Genomic DNA, 15,485 nt, shown 5'->3' with positions numbered 1-15,485 from the left:
AGGTGTTATTCTGCTCTGGTATGAGAAACTGCTCATGCTATGTTGGTGTTAGGCAGGGGAGTCAAGGCTAAAGACAAAGCTGGCCAGGAAGCCTGTACGGGGAATGAGATATAACTTGTGTGAATCAGAGGGGTGGAAGGGAGTCGTGGATGCAATGTGACCCTCATGGAGATAACTCTGCTGGTAGCACCACTTTAGCTATCGCCCTGGGAATGCAGAATTTTGGTACAGATGTAGCAGCACTGGAACCAATGAGGGAAAAGTAATTGGGGGTGGGTTGTCTGGGAGGATTCCAGGGGGAGAAAAGGTCTTGGGGCAGCAAAAGGAAAAGTAGGGAAGAAGGTGTAAAATCAGGTAAAGAAAGGTGGGCTCTGCCGAAGCCAGGACGTGTAGGGATGGCAGGAGGTGGAGGGTCCTGCCTGGCTTTGGCTCTGTGGAGGGAAGGGAGGACACAGAGCGCACAGCTTTGTGGTGGGAGTGGGGAAATGCTCCCCCCCAGCGCTGTGAGGCCCCTGGGTCGGGGGGATGCTTGGCTGCGGCTGCCCAGCATCTTCAGAGGCGAGAGGGGTGCTCCTCACAGGCCGCAAGCACACTCATGGCCCAGGTTTAGGAAGGGTTTATTAGCCCCTGCCAGGAAGCCCTGGCTCCAGACACAGTTTCAGCTCGGGGCAGAGAAAAGTTGTGCCCTGACCCTGGGCACTCACTGCGCTTCCCCGGGACAGGACAGGTTCAGGTCCATCCACTGCGTGGGAGGGGAGAGCAGCTTGCTGTTCACCTGCGGGGAGAAGCACCCTGAGCCTGACAGCGATGGCCTCCAGGCAGTGGCCCCCTGTGTCCGGGACCTCTGCGTGGTGGGATGTCCCCAGGCTGCCGGGGAGGCGGATGCCGCGCTCACCCCGGAGCTGACGTACTCCTCCAGCAACCGGCACAGCTCCGAGTTCTGCTGCTGCAGGACGGCTGCTTCGGCGAGCAGGCTGGCCCTGCGCGTCAGGACCTCGCTGGGCAAGGAGGGCAGAGGGTTGATGTGGCCAGCGGGTGCCAGCTCCGCTGCAGTTCCCCCAGCCACCCCGCCAGCCTACCCTGTCCCCAGCAGCACTGCCAGGCACTCACTAATATTCCTCCAGGGCCACAGCCAGTGCATCCCACAGCTTCAACGTCGGCTCGGGGATAACGTGTGCCAGGGCTTCCCAGTACTCTCCGTCCTTTGAGCTGTCCCGTACCTGTAGCACCTCCTTTGCTGATCTGTCCGTCTCCCTGGGGGACAGAGAACAAAACCCTGGGTCTCAGCTCTTCATGGGTGAGGAACAGCACCGTACCCCTCAGCTGCACTGAGCACCATCACCATTGTCACACGAATGAGCACGATCTCATTGCTGGCACCTGCCTGCCCCATGGTTTGCTTCCCTCCCCGGGCTGCTGGTCATCTCCTGCCTTGTTGTTCCCAGCCATCCCTCACTCAGGCACTGTCTGTACCCCCTTGCCCTGGCGGGACCCTGCCCACCACTCTGTAAACTTGCAGGGCAGGCAGGGCAAGTGCTGGCTCCAGCCAGGGCGATAAAGTCAGCGCCAGTCCTGCCTGCATACCTCCATAGCCCCTCTGCACCCCAGTCTGGCTCCCTTCCCGTGATGACAGCCCCGTTCTGCCCCTAGTCCTACCTCAGTTTGTCAAAATCCCGCACAAATGCTTTCAGGATCTTTAGGACATCATCAGTGTGGATGTACACAGGTGGAAGGGAGCCCAGCGAGATCCGAGGGGGTTTGAGCTGGTCCCTCTGGGCACCGGAGCCACTGTCCTCAGCTGGATCCATGACACCTTCTCCACCTGGGCTCTCCTGGCTCTGGAGGGAAGGCCAGCAAGCTGGTCACTGTGCCTTCCACCATCTCCTCCTCCTCAAGAGCCACCTCCCCGCTGGGAGCTTCCAGCTGCCCGCAGCCTCGTCCCTTGGAAAATTTAGGGAGCTGAGGCAAAAATTCACGTGCAAGAGGCTCTATTCAGCCACAGCAGAAGAAGATTACAACCCCTCAGCCCTGGCATGTTCACCTCCCTTGTCTGGTCACAGGGAAACATTTCAGGTTCAAAACACTAGTACCCCTCTATGCCTTCCCAGATGTTCAGGAGATGTTCTGCTCCCCCTTTCCTGGACCCCTGGCTCTGCTGGGCTCTCCCCACTGCTGTTCCTGGTGGTCCCACCTGGCTGACAACCACCTCCTGGGCTTTGTACTTGACGAAAAAATCCACCAGCTGGTACAGGTCATCCTCGCTGTCGATCCTGAGGGCCTGAGGGGCAGAGGAATCGGGTTAGCATCCCTCAGAGATGTGACGGGAGAGGGAGTGAAACAAAAGAGCATTTCCCAGAGCAGAGGGTGCCCCTCTGGCAATGCCATGCAAGGCAGGAGCAGGTGGTAAGAAGTGGTTAGTGTGGGCCAGCCAGGGGTATCTGTGGATGGGAGAGTCTGAGAACAGGCTGGAGGGGCCCTGGAGATGTTGTTTAATTTATCATCAGGACGGCTTTGAGCTGAGAAGTGTCTGGCCACAGTGCTTCACACCTTCTCGCAGTGCTCCTCTCCCCTTGCTGCCCCGGAGTCCCCCCGGTAGCCCAGCCGGACCTGCCTGGGGCGGCTCAGTCCTGCACCACGTGGACACGGGGCAGAGAGCTTTCCCTGGTGACCACCAGCCCTGATGACCTGCAGCCCCTGATGGGCCAAGCCACGACTCACCGCAAAGATGGAGTCAAGCTTCATGAGGGTGCGCTCAGGTCTCCTCAGCGCTTGTAGGGGCCTCAGCAGCTTGCTCTCGATGAGGAAACCCTTGGGAGACACACAGAGAAGAAGGTGCAGAGAAATTGTGAGCATCTCCGTCCCTGCCCAGAAGCCAGCCCGTGCCGTGCTACGGGCCGTGCCATCCTGTGATGGCAGGCTGAGCGGGGAGGGTGGGCAGTGGTCAGGTAGCGTGGGGCTGGCAGGGCCAGGAGGTTCTGGAATAGTCACCCAGCAGACAGGGAAGAAAGAGAGTCATCAGCACAGTGATGCCAGAAGGACCTCATGATCTGAAGCTCTTGCTGACTGTCCCCAGCAACGGGGAACAGCCTTGGAGCATCAGATGCAGCAGGTTTGCCTGTGCTTATTCATGGGGCTGTGCCTGCCAATACCTTCTAGTAGCATCATATATGTGCCACACACAGTGAAAAGTCCTGGAGATCCTCTCCTGGGTCCTGGGGAAGCTCTGACAACAGGCTGCTTGGCATAGCAAGGCAGAGCCATGCAGAATCTTTCACCCCAAGATGTGGAGCTCAGAAGAGATCTACTACAAGCTGGAGAAACCAGGGGACAGCATGCCTGCTCCCTGATCGAGGCGTGTGCTACATCATCACGCACCGACTCATCGCTCACGAGCTCCAAGATCCTCTTGGCAGTCTTCTTGGAGATATTTCGCAGAGGTGTGACTCTATCCTCAACCTTCACTGTGTTTTCTTTTCTTCCTTCTCCACTACCCACTTCTTCCTTCTTCTCTCTCCCTTCTTCCTCCTGTCCCCCAGAACTGGTCTCTGAAACATGGAAAGAGAAGGGTGAGCGAAAACCTTTGTGCTTTGACTATGCTTCCCAATCACATCACTGCAGGAGTCATCAGGGAAATCACAATAGTTCCCTGCAACCTGGAAAGCACCCCAAACATCTTGGGACACAAGCCGGCTCTTGGTCAGCTTGTAAGGAACTGGGAGTACTGGTCAAAGTACAGGGCAAAGATCCCTGAGCTGACCTGGCATGAGCCAGCTCAGGGCTGGGGAGAGCCCCTGCCTGGGCTCGCAGTGTCACCCCTGTAAGATCCCACCTTGCAATGGCAAGGACAGGAGTGACAGAAGAGGCCATCATGGAGGAAGCTGAGGGTCTCCCAGTGCCACAGTTGTGACAAGGGCACTGTGCATCCCACCTGTCAGGACCTCTGCAGCCAGCTCGGTTGCCATCCTCTTCGCCTTGTAATGCCCGAGGGGGCCGACGTTGTTCAGGAACCAGTAACGAGGTTCTTCCCAGGGCAGCCCCAGTTGCTGGGTGTGAATGATACGATCTGCATCGAGGGCTTTCCGCATCAGCCCTTTGGCTTCTTCCTCGTTCATGAGCCAGACCTCCGTGAACTTCTCAGCGTCGCTGACAGCAAAGTGCCTGTGCAGAAGGGAGATGGCCCATGGAAGGAGGCTCCGTGCCCCGAAATGACTAGTCAGTTCCCCCTGCACCTCATTTAGGTGCTCTGAGGCCCCATCATGGGTGGATGCCCACGCACATCCCACCTCATCCTCCTCTGCACCTCCTTGCACTGCCCTGTGATGCGCTCGCAGTCGGCTGCCAGGGTCTGGTTCTCTTCTCTGAACTGCTTCTCTTGTTTGGCCAGTTTTGTTCTCAGGTTATTGAGCAAGCTGTGGAGCCTGGGGAGGGACAGCAAAGCTGGACATCCCTGGAGAGGCACCTTTGGGCACCCCCAGATTGTATGAAGGTCTTGGGACTTGGTGCTGCCTACCTGCTAGTGACTGCTCAGTGCCAAGGCCTGACTGACCCTGATGTAGCTGGCACAGGTTGGCCATGGCCAGCCTATTCAAAGCGCTCTGGGGATGGCCCTGCCCTGGGCTAACCCCTGCCCCTGCCCAGGGGTGGGTTGGGACAGAGCTCGTTGGCCTGCGCTAGGTGACGGGCTCCACAAGAAATGGTGTATGGGAGGTGATGGCAGGTAAGGCAGAACCCATCTTCCAGGATGGGTTTTTACCGGTTGAGCTTCCTCTTCTGCTGGGATCTGATGATGGTGTTCTCCTCATCCCGCTTCTTAAGCACCTGAAGGTTGTACTCCAGCTTCTCCTGGTTCAGTAGATAGACAGCTTTCATATGCTGGAGCTGCCTCTCCAGGTTCTGGCATTTCAAAAAACACAAAAACAAGCCGTGCCATGAGCAAAGGTCACACTGAAGCCTGGATCCTCATGATCCTGCATCTCCAAACGCCATCTTCCCATGCACATTTCCCCAGCTAACCCTTGGCCACATGACATCACTCATGGCTGAGTGATGGAGATGCTGGTTGTCCATAAGCACATGCCACAGGGCCATGTTTGGGGAAGGGAGAACGGACTGAAGTTGTATCACACTTTCACTCAGTGGGGCACTAATCTGGACCTCTCTCCTCAACCTAGCTGCTGGTGTTCATGTCTGTTTTAGGAATTCCATGTCTCTGAATTAACCAAGAGGCTCAGAAGTTACTTGGTGAGCTGGAGGAAGGACACACAGGACGAGCGACCACACAAACTCCAGATCTTAAGGAAACCAGAACAAAAATAACTGATGCATTTGTGACGGCAGCATCTCGCTGCATAGCCTGGGGGACAGGACAGAGGCAGCAAATTGTCCCCTTTGCTCCACAGCTGCAATGGAGGAGACATCTGCAATGGAGACATCTCTGAGCTTCCCAGCACCCTGTTTGCTCGACAGCTGATGGAAAGGAAGAGCCACTACCCAGTCTCCTGGGGCTGCTGCTCTGGGCTGGGAGGCATCACACCCTACAGATGATCGCTGCTCTCTGCCAGCCCTATGGCTCATTTGGAAGCGAGCTCAGGGGGACACAGTGGCATGGAAACTCCAGGAGCAGACAGCATGACTGCAGGGATGGATGAGAGGCAGTGTCTGGGCCTGGCATGGTTTAATTCATTGGTAATTAAGTGTCTTCCATGTGCAAAAGGAGGCAGAAATCCAATACTGAAAAAATCTCAAAATACGGTGCTTTACTGGGGAGGCCTATAAAGTCTTCTTCCATGATAGGAAGTGATTGGAATTAAGCTGCTACATGGCCCCAAGTTACAGCATCATCTCCAGGCTCGCTTGTGCACAGCAATCTGCACAGCAGAGAGACCCAGCGGGGTCTCCATCAGGGCTCATGCTTGCTCTTGGCCCATGGGGATCTCTTGGGGCACGTAGGGAATCCTGAGCTGTAGGCTAGAAGCAGGGAAGACACTCGAGTTAGCTGGCCCAGAGTTCTCCTGGGTAGCCCTAAATAAAACAGAGAGTGTACAAACAACCTGGGAAGGCACCAGAAGCAGTCCCACCTGGCTAGGATCAAAGCTTGACTGAAGAAAAGGTGGAGATAAATCCCAGCAGGGCCAAGGGACCTCCACCTTGCAGCAGATGGAGGAAGACCGTGGCCCAAACCCTATATTTAAAATGCTGATTTCCATCTAGTGAAATTGGGAGTACTCAATAACACCCAAACCATAGACTTCGTCTTTAGGTCTCGGCTAAGCTCCTGTTTCAGAGATACCTCAGGACAACAATATCACAGGTTAATCAGGAAAATAGGTGTTTCCAATTTCTCTTTTCTTATTCTCCCCAAACTGGAAAGGTGAAGTCTGTGCTATACAGAGTTACACAACTGCAGTGCTAAAGGGAACCAGGAGGACATCTACTTCATCCCTCTGCCCCACAACAGGAAAACTTCACCAAATCAGTCCCAGCAGAAGTTGATTTAAGCCGTTCCTAAAACCCTGTGTCAAAGAGCAGCAAATTAATGGCACAGTCACTCTAGCTAACCATCAGACAAGTCCTTGCCAATTCTAGGCTTTCCTAGCTTGAAATCTCAACCCTAAATCTGAATACCAATTTAAATCTTCCCTACCAAAACTCAACCGCATGATTTTTTCTTGCATCTACACTGGACACAGAGAAGTCATTCTCCTCCTCCATCGTACAGAACTGTGCGTATTTGTAGACTTATCACCTCTCTACAGAAATCTCTTCCCTGGTCTGAGCAGCCCGGCCTTTCAACCTTTTCTTAGGGGTCATTTGTCTGCTTGGTCTGTTCTAGACTCTCTCCCCTGTTCCCAAGTGTGTTGCCAAACCAGGACAAGGACATGTAGGCATAAAGTAGAGAGGAACAATTACCTCTCTTGCCTTATGTATAAACGCTCCCACAACTACAGCTAAAGGCAGCGGGTGCATTTTTACAACAGCCCCACATCACCGTCCATGAACCTTGATCTCCAGCATGTCGCTGCGTCCCTCCCCAAATGGCTCAGAGCCATCTGCCAACGTTGCACGCTCTGTGTCACCTTCCAGGTTATCAATATGAAGGTATGCAAAGAAACCACAAAGTCAGGACTGCCCTCCCTGGACATGCCCTTTCAGGCTGACAGGGACCTTGCAAACAGTAATATTTCACCTGAAGTTGTGCAAAACCTTCTAGACATCGGCCTTAGCCTATATTTCCCTGGGCTTCCTAGGAGGACGTCCCATGGGACAAACAACAAGCCTTTCTAAAGTCCAAATGCAAAGTGTCCCATTTCTACTGTGCAGCCCAGGAAACAACACACGACAACTAGCAGGGATGGTGTCAGCGGTGGCAAAGGCTCTCTGCTGAGGAGGCTGAATAGTGCTGGGCAAAGCCAAAGCCATCCAGCAGACCAGCAGGATCGCAGAGAGCCACAGATGCACTGCTTTGTTGACACCGCTGCTTGCAGAAAATGCAGTGGATTAAAAGGTACCTGTATCTCGGGGAAGCCATGGCTGCAAGGTTTCGATCTGCAGTGAGAGCCCCTGGTGCTTGTTCAGCCAGTGGTGTGCCAGGGCTGTGCTCTTCCACTGCGTGCCCTCCTGCCTAAGTAAGGGCAAAGTCATGATAGTCCACACCAACTGGACTTCATGGGTATTTGACAAATCATTAGTCTATGGCTAGATGTCAGAGGAAAAAGCTCACACCTCCTAGGACAAGGACCCAGTCAAAGGAAGAAATTAGGTTGATCTGCAATGATCTGGTGTCAGGACACTCACACTATTTGATCCTCCTAATAATCATGATGTCAGAACTAGCAAACCCCTCAACCTTCCCAGGTGCTTCGTATGCCCTAGAGCTACACTTCATGTGCTACAGACCGCTGAGAGCCAAGGGCACTGTGGTGTAGGACCATGGAGAGGAGAAAACAACGGCTCCATCACCATGTTGACACAGGGATGGACTGTACATGCTGAAGAGCTGAGGTGATCAGATACCAGCTGCAGCTTTCACACCATCTCGCTGCCCCACAGACCCAGTTGCACACAGAAAAGCCCAGGGAGATCTGCTCCACTGCCTCCCCACATAGCACATGCCAGCCTTTTCTGTACCTGCACATCGCTCTCCAGCTGGATCTTCATGCTGTTATACTCCTCCTCATCCTGCACCCGCAGCTGATTCAGCTCTTTTTCAAACTCTTCCACCTTCCTCAGACGGACATGCAGGTATTCCAGCTACAGACAAAAGGAGAACGTCATCCATCAATGGTGATATCTTCCCCCCGTGATCAGAGCTCCTTTGGCCAGCCCAAAGCATGACCATGCATGGATAATTCCCCTGCAGAGCAGGCTGAAAAACTGCCCCTTTGCTCCCCACACTCCTGAAGAACCAGCTGTCTGCGTGCACATGGGTCTTTCAAGGCAGCCCAGTGCTGGAGAGCTGCACAGGTCCTGGCAGCCTTTGTCCCCTCCCTACAAGAAGACACTGAAGTGCTGGAGTGTGTCCAGAGAAGGGCAACGGAGCTGGGGAGGGGGCTGGAGCACAAGTCTGATGAGGAGCGGCTGAGGGAACTGGGGGTGTTCAGTCTGGAGAAGAGGAGGCTGAGGGGAGCCCTCATCGCTCTCTACAACTGCCTGAAAGGGGGTTGTGGTGAGGTGGGGTTGGTCTCTTCTCCCAAGTAACCAGCGATAGGACAAGAGGAAATGGCCTCAAGTTGTGCCAGGGGAGGTTTAGATTGGATATCAGGAAAAATTTCTTCTTCACCCAAAGGGTTGTCAAGCATTGGCACAGGCTGCCCAGGGACGTGGTGGAGTCACCATCCCTGGAGGGATTTAAAAGCCGTGTAGATGTGGTGCTCAGGGACAAGGTTTAGTGGTGGGCTTGGCAGCATTGGGTTAATGGTTGTGCTTGATGAACTTAAAAGTCTTTTCCAACCTGAATGATTCTATGACTCTAAATCCCACATGGAACTTACCTCCTGTGCATTGTGGGCCTGGATGGCTTCCTCCCACTTCTTCCTGTTGTTGTCCAGCAGCTCTCGCCGTTCGAGCTCAAAAGTTTTCTGTGAAGGAGACAGAGGCCTTCACCATCATGTTGGCACCACTCTTTGCTAACCTTACAAAGCCCTTCTGCCTTTCAGAGACATGAGTAATCGGCCATCAAGCAGCAACAGCTTTCACATGTCACTGAGTTGCTCTGCACTGTACCACAGCCATTCACAGCACAGTATAAGCCAGCCCCTCAGCACTCAGCACCATTCAGTGCTCTTGCTTGGCTGGATTTCAGCCTCGTTCACCAAGACATCAGCTCAGGACAGTAGTCAACCCAGCCAGTACAATGAGCCTGATGCCTTGATAGGGAGAAGCAAGCAGCTGCAGGTTTTCTCACTGGACTCTTCCTCCACCATATGAACTGGCTACCTCAATCTGTAGCAGTTTGTGACGGTAAGTTTTCAGCATGATCCTGATCTGTTCCTCCATTCTCTCCAAAAGCAGGTGGATATCATCTGACTGCTTCTTAATGGCCTGCACGTATTGCTCGTCCTTGTTTTTCAGCTCCTGGAGGAGGAGAGCAGATGCTGAAATAGCAAAGAAGTATTTGACCAGGAACCTTCAGGGGCTAACTGAAAGGGTGAGACCCAGATGCTGCTTTTTCCAAAGGAGAAGGGGTGATGAGAGCAAAGAGCAAGAAAGTCAAGAGGTAGTTAGGAGGGAAGATAGGAGGAGAGACAGATCATCACTGCCAAAAGGTCCGGGTGAGATGGAGCGGGAGGTGACATGCCTGCAGACACACCGCTCCCTCTCCGGGGGCCAGGGAACCTGCTGTGGGGAAGGCTTTCTTCCCTCTACAAAAACACTCCCCCTCTCTGCTCATTGCCTTTTCTTTTACCGTGCAATCTGGGACCTGCCAGTTTGTCTTACTGCTACCGGCGTCATGTGTGTCTTGTACACCGAACAGTGACGGGGCCCCTGATCTCACCTTCCACACTGGGACGCTGGCACTGCAGCTCATGTGACAGTTCTGACCCGGACCGACTGACACTACACAGATCCCTGCCATGTACTGGAGCACTGAAGAGCCAGACAGGCATGGCTGTTGCTTTAGAACAGCATCCTCAAGAGCTTGAACCACCCCGGCCTTCCCGGTTGTCCCTGCCTGGTCCCCATGCTACCTGCTGCAGTTCACCGATGAGCCTGTTCTTCTCCTCCAGAAGCAGCGCGCACTGCTGCTGCTGTTGGTTCAGCAGCTGCCACAGTTCCTGCGGGATCGTCATCTCCTTGGCCAAGGCCCACTTGGAGGTGATCTCCTCGAACTTGTATGTGCTAGACTCAGCTTCGTTCTCCAGCTTCTCCACCCTGCAGGCAGTAAGGAGCACACGGCAAACGGGGAGCTGGGGCAAGGGCCGTAAGTGCTTCAGACGTGGTTCTGTGGCCCACGCTGAAACCAGGACACCTGCATAACCCAGCTTGGATTCAAAGTGGCATCAAGATATCAGTGGAGCAGCAGCTTTCTTGCAAGTGCTTTTTAGAGCATCACACAAGGGCAGAGCTGGCACCCTGCAGGCCCTTCTCTTCAGACAGGCATTTCCCCAGCTCTGCCCTTGCCCAGTGCTCCAACAACCGCTTACCTGGAGCAAAAAAGACTAAAGGACTCAGCTCAAGCCACAGTCACCTTTGCAAGGAGCACTAGTCCTTCTGCTGAGCAGGCTGTCTCTGGGCAAGAGGTGATGGATAAGCAGTGCCAAACAGCCTCCTGGGTACATCTAGATTTGGGAATCAAACTGGTCAGAGACCATACTCCAGCTAAAGCCAAAGGGCACTGAACAGCCTACGTCCATATTACAAAACCCTTTCCTCTTCCAGAGGCACCATCCACCGTGCTCTGGGGGTGGCCCTTGGCTCAGGCTGAACAGCAACCACCACCTTTGCCACACCAAACCTGCTCTACAGGCAGTTCCTGGACAAAGCACCTGGTTCTTTAATGAGATTCCCACTGGGAAACCATCTGAGCAAGGGACACAGGTCTTGCTACAGCCAGCCTCCCATAAAATGTTCCTATAGTGCCTTCCAAAGGCAGTAGGAACAAGGACGCAGTGTTTCCTAGCTGATCTCCAAGTCCTGGGGACAGGACTGAAAGAGCCAGTCCCTTGGAGACTGCCCAGCTCCACTGGTGAAGCAGGACAGGTTCGGTTTGCCCACAAGGGCACACAGAGAAGATCAGAGAATAACCGAGGCTAGAAGGGCTTTGGGGGATCATCAGCTCCAGGTCACAGCAGGATTAACTTCAATGTCAGAGCAGCTTGTGCAGGGCCTCGTCCAGGCATGTGCTGAGTATCTCCAAGGAGGAAGACCTCTACAACGCCAAGGGCCCCTGACCCAGCATCTGACCACTCGCACTGCAAAGACCTCAATATCCAGTTTTCAAATTAGGATAGCCTCATGTTCTTCCCACTCCTCAAAGAGAGCCTGATGTGGCTGTCCCAGCGTATTTCCATGGTATGGCTAATAACTACCCCTACCTCCATGACTGGAGGGCAACCTCTGGAAACAGGCCATTTATTGAGCGACCTCTTAGCACAAGGTGGCACCTCCAGCCTCAGGAGAGCTGCCTTGGTAAGCCAGACGTGAGAGCAGCTGTGCCTTATGCTTCTGGAGGCAAGCAGACCACAAATATATGTGGTACAGGCTCCTGGTGAAGAGCTGAGAACCAGCTGCGTTTCTCACACTCTGGAGCTGAAGATGTGATGGGTCTGGAGCAGATCGGTAACGAGACATCCATAGTACTGCAGTGCCACCTCAGGAAGCCACCAGCCTTGTCCCGCAGCACTCTGTAAAGATCCAGCTGCAGCAGGTGGGACCTGGAGACTGTGTGCCTAAATTTTCCTTTTGAACATAAATTCGGTGTTGCTCTAACTGCTAAGCGTTCCTGGATGACCAGGATTAGGATGTCCTCTGAAAGCTGCACCAACATCTGCGCTGCCCCTCCCAGCAGCGCAGACCCCCCGCACAGCCTCTTACCTCTGCAGCTTCAGCTCTGCCGCCTCTGCCCTCCTCTGCATTTCCCTCAAGTCAGCAGCTACCTGGATGTTTGTCACCATCTGTGTGCCATCAAAGAGCAGCTTGGCCAGCCTCTGTGAAGTAAGTGGTACGCATCTTACACCCGGAGACCTGAGCTCTGGAGAGAGGGATACTGGAAGAGCTCTTGTTGCCCAGGGTCTGGCGAGGTTTTATCCCCGCTTCTTCTCACATAAATGCTGCTGTGTGACACTAAGCACTGCACAAAGCTAAAAGGAGGGTAAAGCCAAATGTCTAGAGGTCGGGACCCAAGAGGACCTTCCTCTCCTACTGCCACACCTGCCTGCTCTCCTCAATCTGCTTATGGCTCCTTCTCTGCTCTTCCTCCTCCTCAGCCACCTCTGGCTCTGCATCTTCTCCAAGGGCCTCCCTGGGCAGGAAAGAGGAAAAGACAGAATGTTTTGCACCACACCATCTTCCCAATGCTCAGAGATGGCATTGGATCTGGGATCCCAGCCCAGACTGCGCAGTTCCGCACTTCGCTCTCTCTTCCCCTCGGCAGGTTTAGTCCCAGGCCAGGAGGTCCCCGCAGATGCAGAAAAGAGGCAGGAAAGGGTGGGACAGCCTCCCTGCGAGAAAATGGGGTTCAGGGTTCCCTTTCTGGAGCTGGGAGTGCAGCCCAGGGCTGGTTACTCCTGCAGCACAGGGCTGGGGGGCTCAGCCACTTTTTGCTTCCCAAAGGGAGGAGGGCAGGGGGGCAGAGGCTGCCTGGGGGCAGCCCTTAGGTGGCTGTGGGGAGACCCTTGCTCGGCCATGAAGACAGCCAACTTCTGTCTGGAACCATTTCAGGGTTGGCACCGATCCCATGCTAGATCCTTGGGACCTAAAGGGAAGGCTTTGGCATTGGGAAGGAGAAAACAAGCCTGGTTTTGGGTGGGAGTGGGTGTTACTGACCTAGGTACGGTTTGGCCCCATGGCTTGGTTACAGGGTCTACAGGCACCTTGTTGTGGTTTATTGTCGGTGTGGGGAGGGGATGCTGGTTATTGCCACAGGTTTCCTCACGCTGAGAGAAGATGGGGATCCTGACCCAGCCCAGCTCAGGAGAGGGTGGCAGGGTACTGCCACTTCATGGTGTGATCCCACCCAGCCCAGAGGGGCCTCTAAGGCTTGGGGGAAGAACCCAGTTCAGTCCTGGTTTGGGGAAAGGTGTCCCTCATTGCTGGTGAGTCCCAGTTTTGGGAACAACATCACCCTGATCCAGGAGGCCACTGGCCTGGTGCTGATTTGTCCAGGGGGGCAGAGGGTCCATGGCAGGACAATCTCTTGGGGAAGGAGGTGTCGCTGCCACAGTGCTGGACTGGGGACAGGGCAGGAATGTCCTTGACTTTGGGCTGAGCTGGGATTGGGAGGGGTGATCCCTGACCTCCCATGATTTGGCAGGGGGCGGGGACATCTTTGACTGGTTCAGGATACAGGGTAGTCCCTGACCCAAAGCCGGTTTCGGGAGAGGTCTGGGGTCCCATGAAGGCTGACAAGGCCATGTCGGGCCCCTGCCCCCTGCCAGTTCATGGTAGGGGCTCTGGCCCCAGTGCCGGTGTGGGGCAGAGGTTGTTCTGAGCTCCGGGGACAGTCTCTGAGCCTCTGCTGCTCCTGGGTGGGGGGTTCGGGACTGGGTTCCAGTTTGGAGTGAGGGATCTGGAACTGGCACTGGTTTGGTAGTGGGGACATCAATCCCAGGGTCAGTTTGGGGAAGAGGAGATCATCTGTGACTAGACATCAGGTCTGGGGAGAAGGTGCGGGACTCGATGCCGGTTTGGGACAGGGAGGGGCCTGGACCCGGCTCTGCTTTAGGGGGAGCCGTCTGGAGCTACAGGCCGCTGCAACTGGGGCGGTGGGGACGAGCCCCGTTTCTCACCGGCGCCTGGCATCGAGGCGTGCGGCGATACGGCGGCGGCGACCGGCGATGCGCTCCTCGGGGCCGGGGCCGAGGTCGCCGAGGGCCGGGGCCGAGGTCCGCCGGGCCGGGGCCCGCCAGCCCGCCGCCTCCGCGCCCGCTCCCCGGCTCATGGAGCCCCGTCCGGCCCGGCGAGAGGCAGTTACCGCGCATGCGCGCCGCGGCTGGAGCGTCCGGTGTCGCCTAGCAACGCCGACACAGCGCATGCGCCCCGCAGGCATCGTCCCCGTGCCCCCCGCCTGCGCGGCCTTGCGGCTCCGGCACCGGCACGACCGCGCATGCGCGCTGCACTTTCCCGCTTCCGAGCGGCGCGCGGCGCGCCCCTCACAGCGGCCGTTGCTGCGCATGCGCCGCGCCGCGGCTGCTGTGAGGCGAGGGCGGCCGCGGGCCAGACCCCAAGGGGGAGGCGCGAGAAAGGGGCCGTTAACGACACGTTACTGGCGCTGCAAAATGGTGCTGGAGGCACTGTGAGATCTTGCCGGGGTCCTGTGTCCTCTGCACTGCACTGCTGGTCTTGGCGGGGCCTTCCCTTTTGCATTCCTTCTCTGTGGGGCCCGTTCATGCCTTTAGTCCCAGAGAAATGGGGCTGGAGGTTGGTGTCGATCCCGAGGCTGCGCATCCCTCACCGGGGCTGGTAGAAGTGCCCGGGTGGCTACTGCAGGGCACCCGGGCTGGGGTTCTCAGAGCGCTTTGCCCTCTGGGGCCATGGTGGGTGCCCTCCTGGGGACCTCAGCCCCCGGCCCCAGGGGAAGGGGAGCGAGGACTGAGGTGGCATCGCTGGAGTGGCAGGAGCGCTCCCGAAAGGCTCGTTGGAGAGAGACATTGGGAAACCAGGATGAAGCAGGGACCTGGGATGGAGCAGCTGGGGACACACCAGCCCCTCCAGGCTAGTGGCCTCCTTGTCCCCCCTGCCAGCATTGTCCTGACACCCTGGTAGCCCTGGAGGTCACAGTCCTCCCATTCATTCAAAAAACGAAGAGCTCTCGGGGATGCTTTAAGGATGCTGCTGTTTTATTCTGATGAAGGCTTAGTTTCGCTGCCGAGTTCTCCACTAAGGCCTTGCGATCCAGGGGAGAGCGCTCACAGCTGCTTCTCTGTGGCTTCTCTGCTGCTGGCAGCCTCCTGAGATGACATGGATCTTTGCCCCATCCCAGCAGAGCACGAGGCACTTGAGGGCTCCTCTTGTCCTTGGTCCCGCAGCTGCACAGGGAGCAAGCCAGTTGGGGCTCTGCCTTCCCCTCCGGGCAGGATGGAGGCAGGCAGACATCGACGTCCTGGGGACGCCAGTGACCGAGCAGGACTGCTGCTGGGCGGGGAAGCCACAGTCCCTTCTCGTTCTCATCTGCCGGCTGCGCTGGGGGGGCTGCCCCGCGGGTGGTCTCATCTTGCCTGTCCTAGGAGGGAGAGAGGGGGTGAGGAGGGACCCCAGGGCTCCATTTGTCCCCGAGCAGGAACCTCCTGAACAGCACAGCTTGGAAGGCTGCGCAAGGCAGGCCAGTC

At 56.0% G+C, this 15,485-nt stretch overlaps 1 protein-coding gene across 1 annotated transcript; it reads right to left on the bottom strand.

Annotated features, from left to right (window-relative positions):
* Window positions 1-700: 700 nt before the first annotated feature.
* On the bottom strand, window positions 701-14,570 carry DRC1 (dynein regulatory complex subunit 1; the record flags this gene model as incomplete). Its single annotated transcript, XM_081997235.1, has 17 exons — window positions 13,947-14,570; window positions 12,370-12,460; window positions 12,034-12,146; window positions 10,188-10,371; window positions 9,436-9,573; window positions 8,991-9,077; window positions 8,128-8,250; window positions 4,754-4,893; window positions 4,284-4,418; window positions 3,929-4,158; window positions 3,376-3,545; window positions 2,719-2,808; window positions 2,192-2,278; window positions 1,657-1,838; window positions 1,111-1,254; window positions 896-998; window positions 701-775 (listed from the first exon to the last, which is right to left on the bottom strand). The coding sequence occupies exons 1-17, from the start codon at window positions 14,330-14,332 to the stop codon at window positions 701-703; spliced, it is 2,478 nt and encodes an 825-aa protein (XP_081853361.1). The 5' UTR covers window positions 14,333-14,570.
* Window positions 14,571-15,485: the final 915 nt, after the last annotated feature.

The sequence above is a fragment of the Phaethon aethereus genome (genome assembly GCF_964289735.1).
Source record: "Phaethon aethereus genome assembly, chromosome: 3".
Classification (NCBI taxonomy): domain Eukaryota; kingdom Metazoa; phylum Chordata; class Aves; order Phaethontiformes; family Phaethontidae; genus Phaethon; species Phaethon aethereus.
This window is presented reverse-complemented; position numbering and strand designations above follow the sequence as displayed.